We start from the raw sequence: 12,457 nt of genomic DNA on the forward strand, positions 1-12,457 counted from the left end.
TCCTGCTCCTCTGATGCTGCTTGGCCTGCTGCGTTCATCCAGCTCTAGCCCTTGTTATCTCAGATAAGATTTTGAGTCTGGTATGAGTATTCTTTAGAACTGGAAAGTCATATTGGACTTGAAATGTTAACTGTTCTCTCTCCACAGATGCTTTCAGACTTGCTGAGTTTCTCTGGCATTTTTGTTTATTTCAGATTTCCAGCGATCTGCAGTAGTTTGATTTGATTATAGTGTGGGACCATTGTAGAGAGTTTATCGTATAGACTGTTGATCTCTTAATTAGCTAAGAAAATAATTTCCCTGCATTTGGAAGTGTGGAATGAAGTAAGCACTGCGAAGTTATTGCAAACTGCTTCTCAATACAGGAAAGTTACTGAGTAAGTTAAGAACTTAGACACTATTAGTTGCAGTCAAGTATTAAACAGTGGAATTGAGTAAGAGATCGCCTGGACCTGATATCTTGATTAGATACTTCATTTCCTCAAACTCTGGCTATTCTTTCATCACAATCCTCCTTGCCTGCAAAAATTATTATTCCCCCATTACTGGATGAGCTCTGAGTTAAAATTGTCATTGACTTCATGTTTTCCTATTGGCCCTCATTTGTTGAAATTAACACTCCTCTGTGGTCTTTTCTTTAATCTAAATCCCATCTGGGACAGCAAGAGATGTATGGCAAGTCCTCATGCAGCAAATTCCTGATCTCAAATCGCCACTGGTGAACATAGCTGAGGCATGCTCCCATAGAGAGAAAGGAGAAAATCAGAAATGCTCTCGAGGTCACTGTCATGCACCATTCATCAACTGCTTTGTCACTCTGAGAGAAATCTCTTCCCAGAAGGGTAGAGTGCAGGGTTCAGGAAGGTTGTAGGAGGGCTAAAAGGGAAAACAGTAAAATAATATTGTTAGTAAATAAGTTGTTACTTTGGCACTTGCTTGCAATCAGCCTCCATTCAGTATAATAATTTTCTGTGCCAATTATGCTAAAGTCTTTGAATTGAATGAATTTTGATCTGCGGATTTAACCCTTTTTAGTAGGAGGGTGAATTTGCTTTTCATGCAAATAAAGGCAAGACAGCAAGCAAGCTAGTCAGCATCTCCACATCTTATTGTATACTGACTGCTTTCCTTCAAATTTCTGTCTGTCTTGGCAGGGGAACATTCTGGCTTTGATTTGGTATCTCACCTTATTTACAACAGAGATTTGGTGCTCCAACGTACTGCCTCTGTAGATCTCATGGATTTGGAAAAAAGTGCAATAATAAGTAACAGCATAAAAGAAGAGGGTTCCGAGTTATCAAAATATAGGCCTACATTTAAAGATAATTGGACTTGGAATTCCATAAAGAGACAAGTCCGCTTTTGCCAATTTCTACCACTGACGGTAGAAGCAGGTTTACCAGAGAAGAAGTGGGGTATATGTCCAACCATCTTCTTAATGGGCTGGTGCCAAAATTATTCCACCAACCTACCTGAAGGTTTTCCCCACATCTGGTACCAAGAGAGATTCGATGTTGAAAACGCCCATTGGCACTTGAAGCGGCGCTTTGAGAACGACGAAACTGAAAAACAATTACAATGAGGTCTTCTTGTCTAATGCAGGCCAGCTGCAGAAGAGTCTCTGAAACTGGCAATGCCCAGGGAAGGCACCTTTTACCAATGATGCTGGAAGGAATGGCTACCGCACTCTTCCGGTCAGTGACCCATACTTACTCCTAGTAGGACTTGATGTGGAATGAAACAATATTCTGGATAACACTAAAACCTGGAAAATCTGCATTATTAACTTGATGCCTTAATGAATTGTTAGGCTCATCAAAATGTGGGCCATTGGTGCTGATAAAATTGGACAATGCAGCACCTTTCCAAATTCATGCACTCGTTATCAGCATTAAGCATTCCCAGGTCGGCTTATAACATATTAAATTAGTATAACTATGAACTACATGAATTAGGGAAGAGGCTGCATTAAGCACTTCAAGTCAGTTTCTAGTAAAGGCTGAGGCAGAGTAAAGCTCCCTTTACCCTTCCTGAAGAATGTGCTATAATTCCAATCCATTTCCAACACAAGTCAACTTTTATGATCCCTGAATGACTCGGCAAGTTTTAGTGCCAAATTGAGCCAAAAGGATGGGTTATGATGTGATGTGATCATACGTGATCAACAGAAATTGGGTTGACGTTGCCAAAAATTGTGGAATGTGGGATCTTTAGACAATAGATAGAAAAGTTTCCATCTCCGTGTTGATTTGCAACCCAATTCCTGAGGTGTGCTATCCAAATCCATAAACAAAAGAAACCTATACAGCACTGTTAATTAAAGTAGAAGGAAGGTATTAGGGAGTACACTCAATACATACAAGACAATCATCTAATTAGTGTTTCCAGAAATGCCTGTTTCAGTGATGGTACTGCACCATCAAAACTCTTCTGTGCATGATTTTCAACCAATAGCAGCACAATGCTTAGCTTGATCTGGGTGCTTCATCAATATTGTTGTGGACATTACTGGAATATAGTAAAGGATATGGATTTAGAGGGAGCCCAGCAAACTGGATTTACAAGCTGTTTACATGGCAGAAAACAGGGAGGAGGAGTTAATAGGAGTATTTCAGAGTAGTTGGGATTGGTTACTGGCTCTGTGGGGAAGGCGGGAAGGTCAATTCTAGAGCCATTTCTATTAATCGTTTGTGTCAATGATTTGGAATCATAGGGATGGTGTTAAAAGTCACAGAAAATGCCCAACTCAAAGATACAATTCCTTTGAAGACCAAAGGAAGCTGCAAAGAGACATTGATGAGATGTTAGATGAACTAAAATGAAATTAACTGAAAGTATGAGGTGAAAGAATAATATCAATGGCAGTAGACTGAAGTGTTGTGGCAAGGTAGAAGGATTTAAGTTTACAGGTTAACAAGACAGGAAAGACTGCACTCTAGCTGATAGCATTATCACAATAGAAATTGAGGTGTAGGATAGAAAGTCTAAGAGTTAATGATAAGTCTATATAAATGTTGAAAAAAGCCTCAGTTGGTATCCTGAATGCAGTGTTGACTTCCTCACTATAGGAGGACTATTAATACTTTAAAGATGGTACAACCCAGATTTACTTGGATACTCTCTGGTAGAAGGAAATACAAGCATGCAGGAAGACTTGAAACATTGAGACTTTCTTGATAGAACAATACAAGGTTATGGACCAATAAATATACAATTAAAATAATGAAATGATACAACAGAGGAGATTGTTTTCTGTAGGTGATGGGCCAGAAATACAGGATTAAAGTCAAAATATTGACAACAGCAAAGAGGAGAAACTTTTTTTAACAAAGGAAATTGAGAGGAATTCATTTCCAGGATTGTGGGTGAGCTAGGTCAACAGAAAAATTAGTCTGAATAGATGAATGCATCAGAAAAGGGTTGGAGGAGGTTCAGGAACAAAATGCGCAAGTGGGATTAGAACTGAAATTCTAACTTGGTTGAGCTGAATGGCTGGTTCCACTCTGAAACATCTGTGAATTTTTATGTAAATTGGTCCATTTGCCAAGCTTTGAATTCGGGGCGAAGGAACTCTGATCAAAACTTCGGAAGGCTTTCTTTATTCCATCCTGTGTTACGTTTGTGTCTGGGTTCTTTAGCTGCTGTTAAGCTATTGCATTGACCAATTGCAGGGAAGCCCCACCCATCCCCAAAATGAATGTGTACAAAACACGCAAAAAGATACATTTGCTAAGAAGCAAGTTTTCAATATTATAGACTGATTTGTAAAAATTCAATATACTTATTGCACACTTCCATTCCTGTTTTAACTTCAAATAATGGTCTAACTCTTTTTCTAAAATAATATGGAAGGAAATTCAGAAAGTGTGAGGTATTACTTTTAATACTTGAGAGAATTTTACTGTCTTAAATGTGAATTTGAAAATGTAGTCTACATTAAAAATATTCCTCCACACTTTCCTTCTGCAATAGTGAAAAACAGAACCACATTTGAGTTTGAAATCCATTGATCTATTCTTTGACAAGTCAGGAATGAGGAATTGTTAAGAATTTTCTGTTCTTAATAGTGAAATATAACAATGATTCTTATTACAGACAAATACTAAGTTATAGTCATCCCAGATTATCTGATATTGCTGTTTGAGGCCAACCCAGTGAAAATCAGAAGCCTGTTCCAGAAAACTGAAAGGATCACGTTCTGATCCAGTGTGCATTCCGCCTCTTCATTTAACCCCTCATTTGGTTCCATTTCTTCTGAATCAGCATAAAAACTGCTGAATCGTTCATTTATTATCTTTTAGCACTCGTACACTAGCTGGGAGGAGTTTAGAGAACAAAAGATCCAAGTATCTATGGTACAATTATTCATAATGTAGAGTTTTCCTCAGGGATGAATGTTGCTTCTTTTTAAGTTTTGGTTCATGAATTTCAAGGACAGTTTCTGGTATTTGAAAGCTTTATCCTGATCGAGTAGGTACTTAGTATTTGACTTAAATCTTTCACTTACGTGGTGTGTGGCTGTACTCAATCATAACAGAACACACCCTCTGATATTCAGTACCTTCATCTACACTTTTCATTTGTCCTTCACTTCTTACCTCAAAGGTTGAGAACTGCTCTCCCAAGTAGGGTCTACCAATGTTGTGGGTCGGACTGCAGAGGATGATAAACTGTACACCATCTCAAGATCAGGAATACTTGCCTGTGTAGTGCTCCACTGAGCACTTTAATGTGGGGGAGCATTATTATACCCAAAGGGCAGCAAGGATTTAAAAGAATCACTGCAGCAACTTCAGAGTGACAGAAAGAATACCAATTCAGAAAACTGAGAGAGTGTGTGTAGAGGGTACAAGCTAGCATCGGGTGGTCTTGGAAGTGGAAGAAGCCAAAAAGTTAAAGTGATGGAGTGTCTAATTATTTAAACATGAAAAATTGACCAATTGCTAGGCTTTCACACTCTACGTGTGGAATATCAACCTAATTAACTATCCATTATAGGAGATCCTGACATACCATGCACAAGCAAAGAAAACTAATTGACTCACCTTTCTGTCACAGTCCTGAAGACCTCCAGAATTGTTCAGAAACATCACTTTCAGGGGTTGCATTAACTTGGCAATTGTTGCTGCGACACCCAAGGAATTTAGAAGCACTAATTGTCCGTCAGAGGTCTCTCCCACAGAGCAGATGATAGGAATGTGACCAGACTCTAGGCTCCAATTTAATAGATCTTCCTCCACCGATATTACGTTCCCAAAACTACATGATAAAAATCAGTGTCAGTCCAACTGCTATTGTAGCTGTCTTTGGCAGTCAAACAACATAAGAAATTGAAGTAGCCCAGTGGCCCTAGGATCACTATCATTGCAAAACGCACTTAAGATGATTAAATGCTTTTATAAAATAAATGGGTGTAAACTGTTTCCTCTGGAGAGGAAATTCAGAGCTGGTGAGCAGGACCTTGAGAGAGTGAGAGAGAGAGGGTGTGTGTGAGAGGGAGGGAGGGAGTGAGTGAGTGTGTGAGAGAGACAGAGTGAAAGAGAGTGAGAAAGAGGAGAGTGATAGAGGGGGAGAGAGAGGGAGTGAGAGTGTGTGACAGAGAGAGAGACAATGTCAAAAAGAGGGTGTGAAAGGGGGAGAGGGAGCGGGGATGGGAGAAGAGAGTTTAAAGTATTGGCAAAAATCTGTAGCTCGGGTTGTGGATGAGATTGTTGACTTGCTCGCCGAGCTGGCTTGTTTTTGTCCAAGTATGAGAGAGAGTGTGAGAGAGACAGTGTGTGAGGGAGAGAGTAAGAGAGAGACAGAGACCATTCAGCTGCAAAGCCTGGAAGCACTTCACACAGAGAGCAGGGGAAATCCAGAACTTCGTCTTCCAAAATGCTGGAAGGACTAGGTCAATTGAGAGTTTACAAGTGAAAATTGATACATTTTTGTTAGTCAAGAGTATTACATTATACAGAACTAATTTGGATAATGGAATTAAGATACAGATCGGTTATAATCCAATTGAATTATGGAAGAGGATTGAGTGACTGAATTGGTTCCTCTTGCTCCTAAATTTTAACTAAGACCATTAAAGCAAAAATCATGCAGCCTTATAATAACCTTTTTAGGCTAGATAGTCCTTCTGTTGAATGTGAGTGACATCTTTTTTTGACATATAGTCCTATATTTTCCCAAAAATAACTTAAAGTGCTATAGGGAAGGAAATTCTGAAAATCTCATCTGGTCTGACCTAGATGTGACCATAGACCCACAGCAACATGCTTGACTCTTAAGTGCCCTCTGAAATAGCCAAGCAAGCCACCCGGTGGTATCTAACCAACACAACGTTTGATAAAAAGGAATGAAACTAAACAGACCACCTGGCATCAAACAAAGCACCAGAAATGACAATGACACACACAGCCCTGTTAACCCTGCAAAGACTTTTCTGCTAGTATCTAAAGGCTTGCGACAAAATTGGGAGAGCTGTCCGATGGACTAATCAAACAACAAACTGTTATAGTCATTGTCACAGAATAACACCTTCCAGCCAATTTACCAGATCCCACCTTCACTATCCCCAGGTATGTCCTTTCTCACCGAACAAACAGACTCAGCATAGGTGGGAGCTCAATGGCTACAGTTAGGAAAATACTGCCCTGCGAGACCTCGACATTGACTCCAGACCTCATGAAGTCATTAAGTCAAACATGGGCAAACAGACAACCCCCCTCCTCCTACCCACCCACTCTTGGAAGAAGTATTGAGCGTGGCAAGGGCAGAGAATCTACCCCGAGTAGGAGGTTGAGGTTGGTTGGCTCGCCGAGCTGGTTTGTTGTTTCGCAGACATTTCGTTACCATGCTGGGTAACATCATCAGTGCAGCCTCCAATGAAGTGTTGGTGTGTTTTCCCACCTGGTTTTTAAACTCTGGGGTCCGTTGAGATGGATTGCCTCACTTCCAGTTTTCCTTCGTAGTGGAGTGTATGTGAGGTCGGATTCTATGTGTTTATTAATGGCTTTCTTCGTGGAGTGCCAGGCTTCTAGGAATTCCTGTGCCTGTCTCTGCTTAGCCTGTCCCAGGATTTTGGTGTTGTCCCAGTCGAAGTGGTGGTTCTCCTTATCCATATGGATTAAGATGAGTGAGTATGGTCGTGTCTTTTTGTAGCCAGTTGGTGTTCGTGTACCCTTGTTGTTAGTTTCCTTCCTGTTTGTCCGATGTAGTGTTTCTCACAGCCTCTGCAGGGGATCTTATAGATAACATTGGTCCTGTCCACGGCGGGGAATGGGTCTTTAGTTCGGGTGAGCAGTTGTCGTAGGGTTGATGTGGGCTTGTGTGCCACTCTGATGCCCAGCGGTCATAGGAGTCTTGTGGTTAGTTCCGATGCGTTCCCGATGTAGGGTAGTGTGATGAGTGTGTCAGGGTGTGTAGTATCTTCCTGATGTTGTTCGTGTGGGGGACTTCAATGTCTATTATCAAGAATAGCTGAAAAGTGCCACTACTACCTGCGTCAGCCAAGTCCTAAAGGACATAAAAACGGAAAGAAGTGCAGATGCTGGAAAAGCTCAGCAGGTCTGACAGCATCTGTGGAGAGAAAGCAGAGTTAATATTTAAGGTCAAGTGACCCTTCCTCAGGACTGAGTTCTGGTTTAGAGGGTTGGAGCTATAGGGAGAGGCTGAACAGGCTGGGGTTATATTCCCTGGAGCATCAAATGCTGAGGGGTGACCTTATTAGAGGTTTATAAAATCATAAGGGGCATGGATAGGGTGAATAGCCAAGGTCTTTTCCCCAGGATAGGGGAGTCCAAAACTAGAGGGCACAAGTTTAAGGTGAGAGGGGAAAGATTTAAAAGGGACCTATGGGGCAACTTTTTCACACAGAGGGTGGTGTGTGTATAGAATGAGCTGCCAGAGGAAGTGGCGGACGCTGGTACAGCTACAACATTTATAAGACACCTGGACAGGTACCTTGAATAGGAAGGGTCTAGAGGGATATGGGCCAAATGCTGGCAAATAGTACTAGATTACTTCAGGATATCTGGTTGGCATGGACAAGTCGGGCCGAACGGTCTGTTTCCATGTTGTACATCTCTATGACTCTATGACATTTTCTCTGAACTCTCCCTAAAGGACATAGTTGCTTGACTGGGCCTGTGGTAGGTGGTGAGGACCACCAACAAGAGGGAAGAGTATACTTAACCTTGTCCTCTCCAACTTAACTGTAGCAGATCCATCTGTCCATGATCACGTCAGTCGGAGAGACAAGTAGGAGCCAAAATTGGAAAGGATGTTTACTCTTGTGAATGAGATCAGAAAACTAGGGGACAGTGTTTTAAAATTAGGGGTCACCCTTCTAGGACAGATATGTGGGGGGTTCTTTTTCTGTCAGAGGGTTGCAAATCTCACCTGGTCTGGAACTCTGACTTATTGGAGCTCTCTGATTGAGAAGGCTGTGGAGGGAGAATTGCTGTTTTTTTTAAAAGCCAGAGGCAGATTGATTCTCTTGCTTCACTGGAATAAGGTTATTGGGGGTGGGTAGGAATGTGGAATTCAGAACATAAACAGATTAGCAATGATCTTATTGAATGGCACCACAGGCTTGAGGGGCTGAATATCGTACAACTGCATATGTTTGTGTTTATACATTCACTAGACATTCCTTGTGGAGACGAAGTTCTGACTTTATATTGAGGATACCCTTCATTGCATTGCTTAGCACTAGCCTTGTGCTGAATGGGAGAGATTTTGAACAGATCTAACAACTCAACCCCTAAAGTTCAAGAAGCACTGTGGTCATCAGAAGCAGCCCGTACTGTATTTGACCACAATCTGGAATGTCCGAACATATCCTCCACTCTACCATTAACCACCAAACGAGAAGATCAACCATGGTTCAAAGTAGAGTGCAGGAGGGCATACCTAAAAATGAGACATCTACCTGGTAAAGCAGCATGGGACTACTCATTTGCCAAGTGAGAAAAACTGTATGTGGTAGACAGAGCTAAGCAATCCTAAAGCCAACAGCTCATTTCTAAGCTCTTCAGTCCTGCTGTATTCGGTCATGAATGACGGTGGACTATTAAATGACTCATTGGAGGTGCAGGCCCCATATCTATCCTCATCTTCAATGATGGGGGGAGTCGAGTAGATAGAATCATAGAATCCCTATGGATTCCACCTACAAGGTGGAAGCATTGAGTCTACACCGACCTTCTAAAGAGCATCCCATCCCTGTAACCCTTCATTTCCCATGGCTGACCCACCTCGCCTGCACATCCCTGGACACAATGGCCAATTTAGCATGGCCTAGCCACCTACCCTGCACACCTTTGGACTCTGGGAAGGAACCGTAGCACTCGGAGAAAACCCACACAGACAAGGGGGGAATGTGCAAACTCCACACAGACAATCGCCCGAGGCTGGAATCAAACCTGAGTCTCTGGCACTATGAGGCAGCAGTGCTAATCACTGAGCCACCATGCTGCCCATCAATATAAAAGACAAGGCTGAAGGATTTGTCTGTCTTCAGCCAGACATGCCAAACGGATAATCCATCTCAGCTGCCTCCTGAAGTCCCCAGCACCACAGATGCCATCTTCAGTCCATTTGATTCATTTCGTTTGACATCAAGAAATGAGTGAAGGTACCAGATGCTGCAAAGGCAATGGGGCCTGACAACATTCCCACAATAACACTGAAGACTTGTGCTCCAGAATTAGCCATGCTGTTCCAATACTGCTACAACACTGGCATCTATCCAACAATGTGTAAAACTGCCCAGGCATGTTCTGCCTACAAGATGCAGGACAAATCCATAAGGCTACTCTCAGTCATCAGTAAAGTGATGGAAAGTGGTATCAACAGTGCTATCAAGTGGCACTTGCTCAGCAATAATCTGCTGACTAATGCTCAGTTTTTGTTCCACCAGGACAACCAAGCTCCTGACCTCATTACAACTTTGCTCCAAACATGAAAAAAAATGAAATCCACAGAGGAAGTGAACTGCCCTTGACCTTAAGGCCACATTTACCAGAATGCAGCATGGAGAAGCCCAAAACTGGAGTCAGTGGAATATTCTGCACTGGCTGTAGTCCTACCTAACACATTGGAAAATTGCTTGTGTCTGTTAGAGGTCAATAATCTCAGTCCAATAACATTATTGCATGAGGGTGGTGTCCAAGGCCCAGGCATCTGAAGCTGCTTTTTCAATAACCTTCCTGCTATCAAAAGCTCAGAAGTGTGGATGTTTGCTAATGATTATACAGTGTTCAGTACCATTCGCAACTCTCAGATACTGAAGCAATCTGTGTCTAATTGCAATAAGACCTGGATAACATTCAGGCTTATGTTACAAGTGGCAAGTAACATTCATGCCATGGAAGTGCCTACAGTGATCAGTTCCAAAAGAGAATCGAACTATAGCCACTTGATGTTCAATGGCATTATCATCACTGATTTCCCCAGTATCAACAAGGGTTACCATTGACAAGAAACTGAACTGGGCCAGCCATATAAAAACTGTGGCTACGATAGCAAGTCAGATGCTGGGAATTCTGAACTGAGTAACTCACCTCCTGGCTCCCTAAAGCTTGTCTACCAATAGTCAATAGTGTAATGTAAGCCTCTTCAGTTGCCTGAATGAGTACAGCCCCAACAACATTCAAGAACCTTGATACCATCCAGGATGAAAGCAGTCTGCGTTACTGGCATTCTGTCTAAAACCAACAGTGCAAAGTGGCAGCAGAGTGTATCATCTATAAGATGCACTGCAACAACTTAGCAAGTCTCCTCCAATAGCACCTTCTAAACCTTCAACTTCTACCACCTCTACAAGGACAGCAGATACATGGGAACACCCCCATCTCCAAGCCCCCCACCATCCTGACTCAGAATTACATTGCCATTTCTTCACTGTCACTGCGTCAAAACCCTGGAGCTCCCACTTGACGGGATCGTCTGTACCTACAGCATATGCATTGCAGTTGTTCAAGAATGCAGATCACCACCACTTTCTCAAGAGCAAATAGAGATTGCCTCAGCCAATGATCCCCACATCCCAGAAATTAATAAAAAAAACTAGTAAATAAAATCAGAGCTCCACTGCACTCCTGAATAGAGGAGGCATTTTCCTTCCATTCCCAATGTTGATGTATTGACTGTTTTTTGTTGGGGGGGAGGGGGTGGCCAGAAATGGGACGACAATTCCCTTTGTAACGAAAAATGCAGAATGCCTATTCTTCTCTATAAGAATGATTTACTAACAAAATCAGATACATTGTTGCAATTCAAAGCTTCAATTTCTATGATACTGAAATCTTAGTTAGCAGAGAAAATATCCACGTTTCTTCATAACGCAGGAATTGTACTGCCAATATTTTGCAGTTTAGCTACAACAGCTCAGCACCTGCCACAGCTTACTGGTACTAATAGAGCATGTGTGCATTGAGAGGCACTCAGCGCCCAGTTGTGTGAGGTAACAGTTCGATGATATGGTCTTGGTTCCACGAGTCAGGAATACTCCTTAGCGCCTCCCTTGCCTTTATCAGCATTACTAATTTTAGAGCTAGGGAAACTAGATCACTGTCTGAAAATTGATCATTTTTGTCTGATTTGTGTTGTATGCTATGCAATTTACAGTGAAACAAGAGTGTGTAATTTGCCAGCTCGTTAACAATGATATCATAGAAGTCATTGATCTTAGTACATCACTGGCACTCAATGCAATTCTTGATGTTCCAATCTATGAATCATTGATGCTTTAGTATTTAACACTCTTGACTTTCGTACTAAAAGTTATATGTACCTGTTGTGAGACAAAGTCTCCTCTGCTCTCAGTAAGGAACCCCCATTAAAAAACGGCATCGTGACAGCTGAGTTCCTGTGTAGTGCATCAGTTAGGATCCTGCAGTTCTTGAGTAATAAGGATTTGATTTCAGTGAATGAGTCTGATTGCTCTCCAGCCTGCTGACATGATAATCCTATCACAACCACAGGCTTCATGTCCATTCGCTGCAGGAACGCCAGGCCGAATGCCAGACTGGATACCATCTCTTTCGAACAAAAGATCTCTTCATCCACCTGACAGACATGAAGATATGTTAGCTAATACCACAAATTACTTCTGACTGCAATAGATCTATTTTCAGATCATCTACATACTTAGCTGCCACTTCCCATAGCTTCTTGATAGGGTTTTTTTTAATACCATGTGTCATATGAACCCTGGGTCAAGTCGAGTATGTCCTTCTGTAGCCTGCCTCAAAATCCATCGGAGTCATCCAGAATAAAACCCATGTCCTTGCTAATTTAGTTCTATTGAATTTTTAAAAAGAACTAGACGCAGACACTTGGACCTGGATATTTTGAGGAGTTGGATTGCCACTTTGTTACTGTTTTAATAGTGACACTGAGCTCCTAGTCAGGAATTCCAATCCCAAATCCTTCAGAAACATGGAACAAAGCTGAAACAAAT

At 41.8% G+C, this 12,457-nt stretch overlaps 1 protein-coding gene across 1 annotated transcript in view; it reads right to left on the bottom strand.

The window, feature by feature from the left end:
* Window positions 1–12,457, bottom strand: part of nags (N-acetylglutamate synthase) — an 80,368-nt gene that overhangs the window by 28,549 nt on the left and 39,362 nt on the right. Inside the window, exons 2-4 of the mRNA XM_048614411.1 lie at window positions 11,789–12,063; window positions 5,046–5,259; window positions 1,473–1,562 (exon numbers count right to left, since the gene is read on the bottom strand). Of these exons, the coding sequence (XP_048470368.1) occupies window positions 1,473–1,562; window positions 5,046–5,259; window positions 11,789–12,063 (579 nt within the window). The remainder of the gene's footprint in view (window positions 1–1,472; window positions 1,563–5,045; window positions 5,260–11,788; window positions 12,064–12,457) is intronic.

The sequence above is a fragment of the Rhincodon typus genome, chromosome 30 (genome assembly GCF_021869965.1).
Source record: "Rhincodon typus isolate 14 chromosome 30, sRhiTyp1.1, whole genome shotgun sequence".
Taxonomy (NCBI): Eukaryota; Metazoa; Chordata; class Chondrichthyes; order Orectolobiformes; family Rhincodontidae; genus Rhincodon; species Rhincodon typus.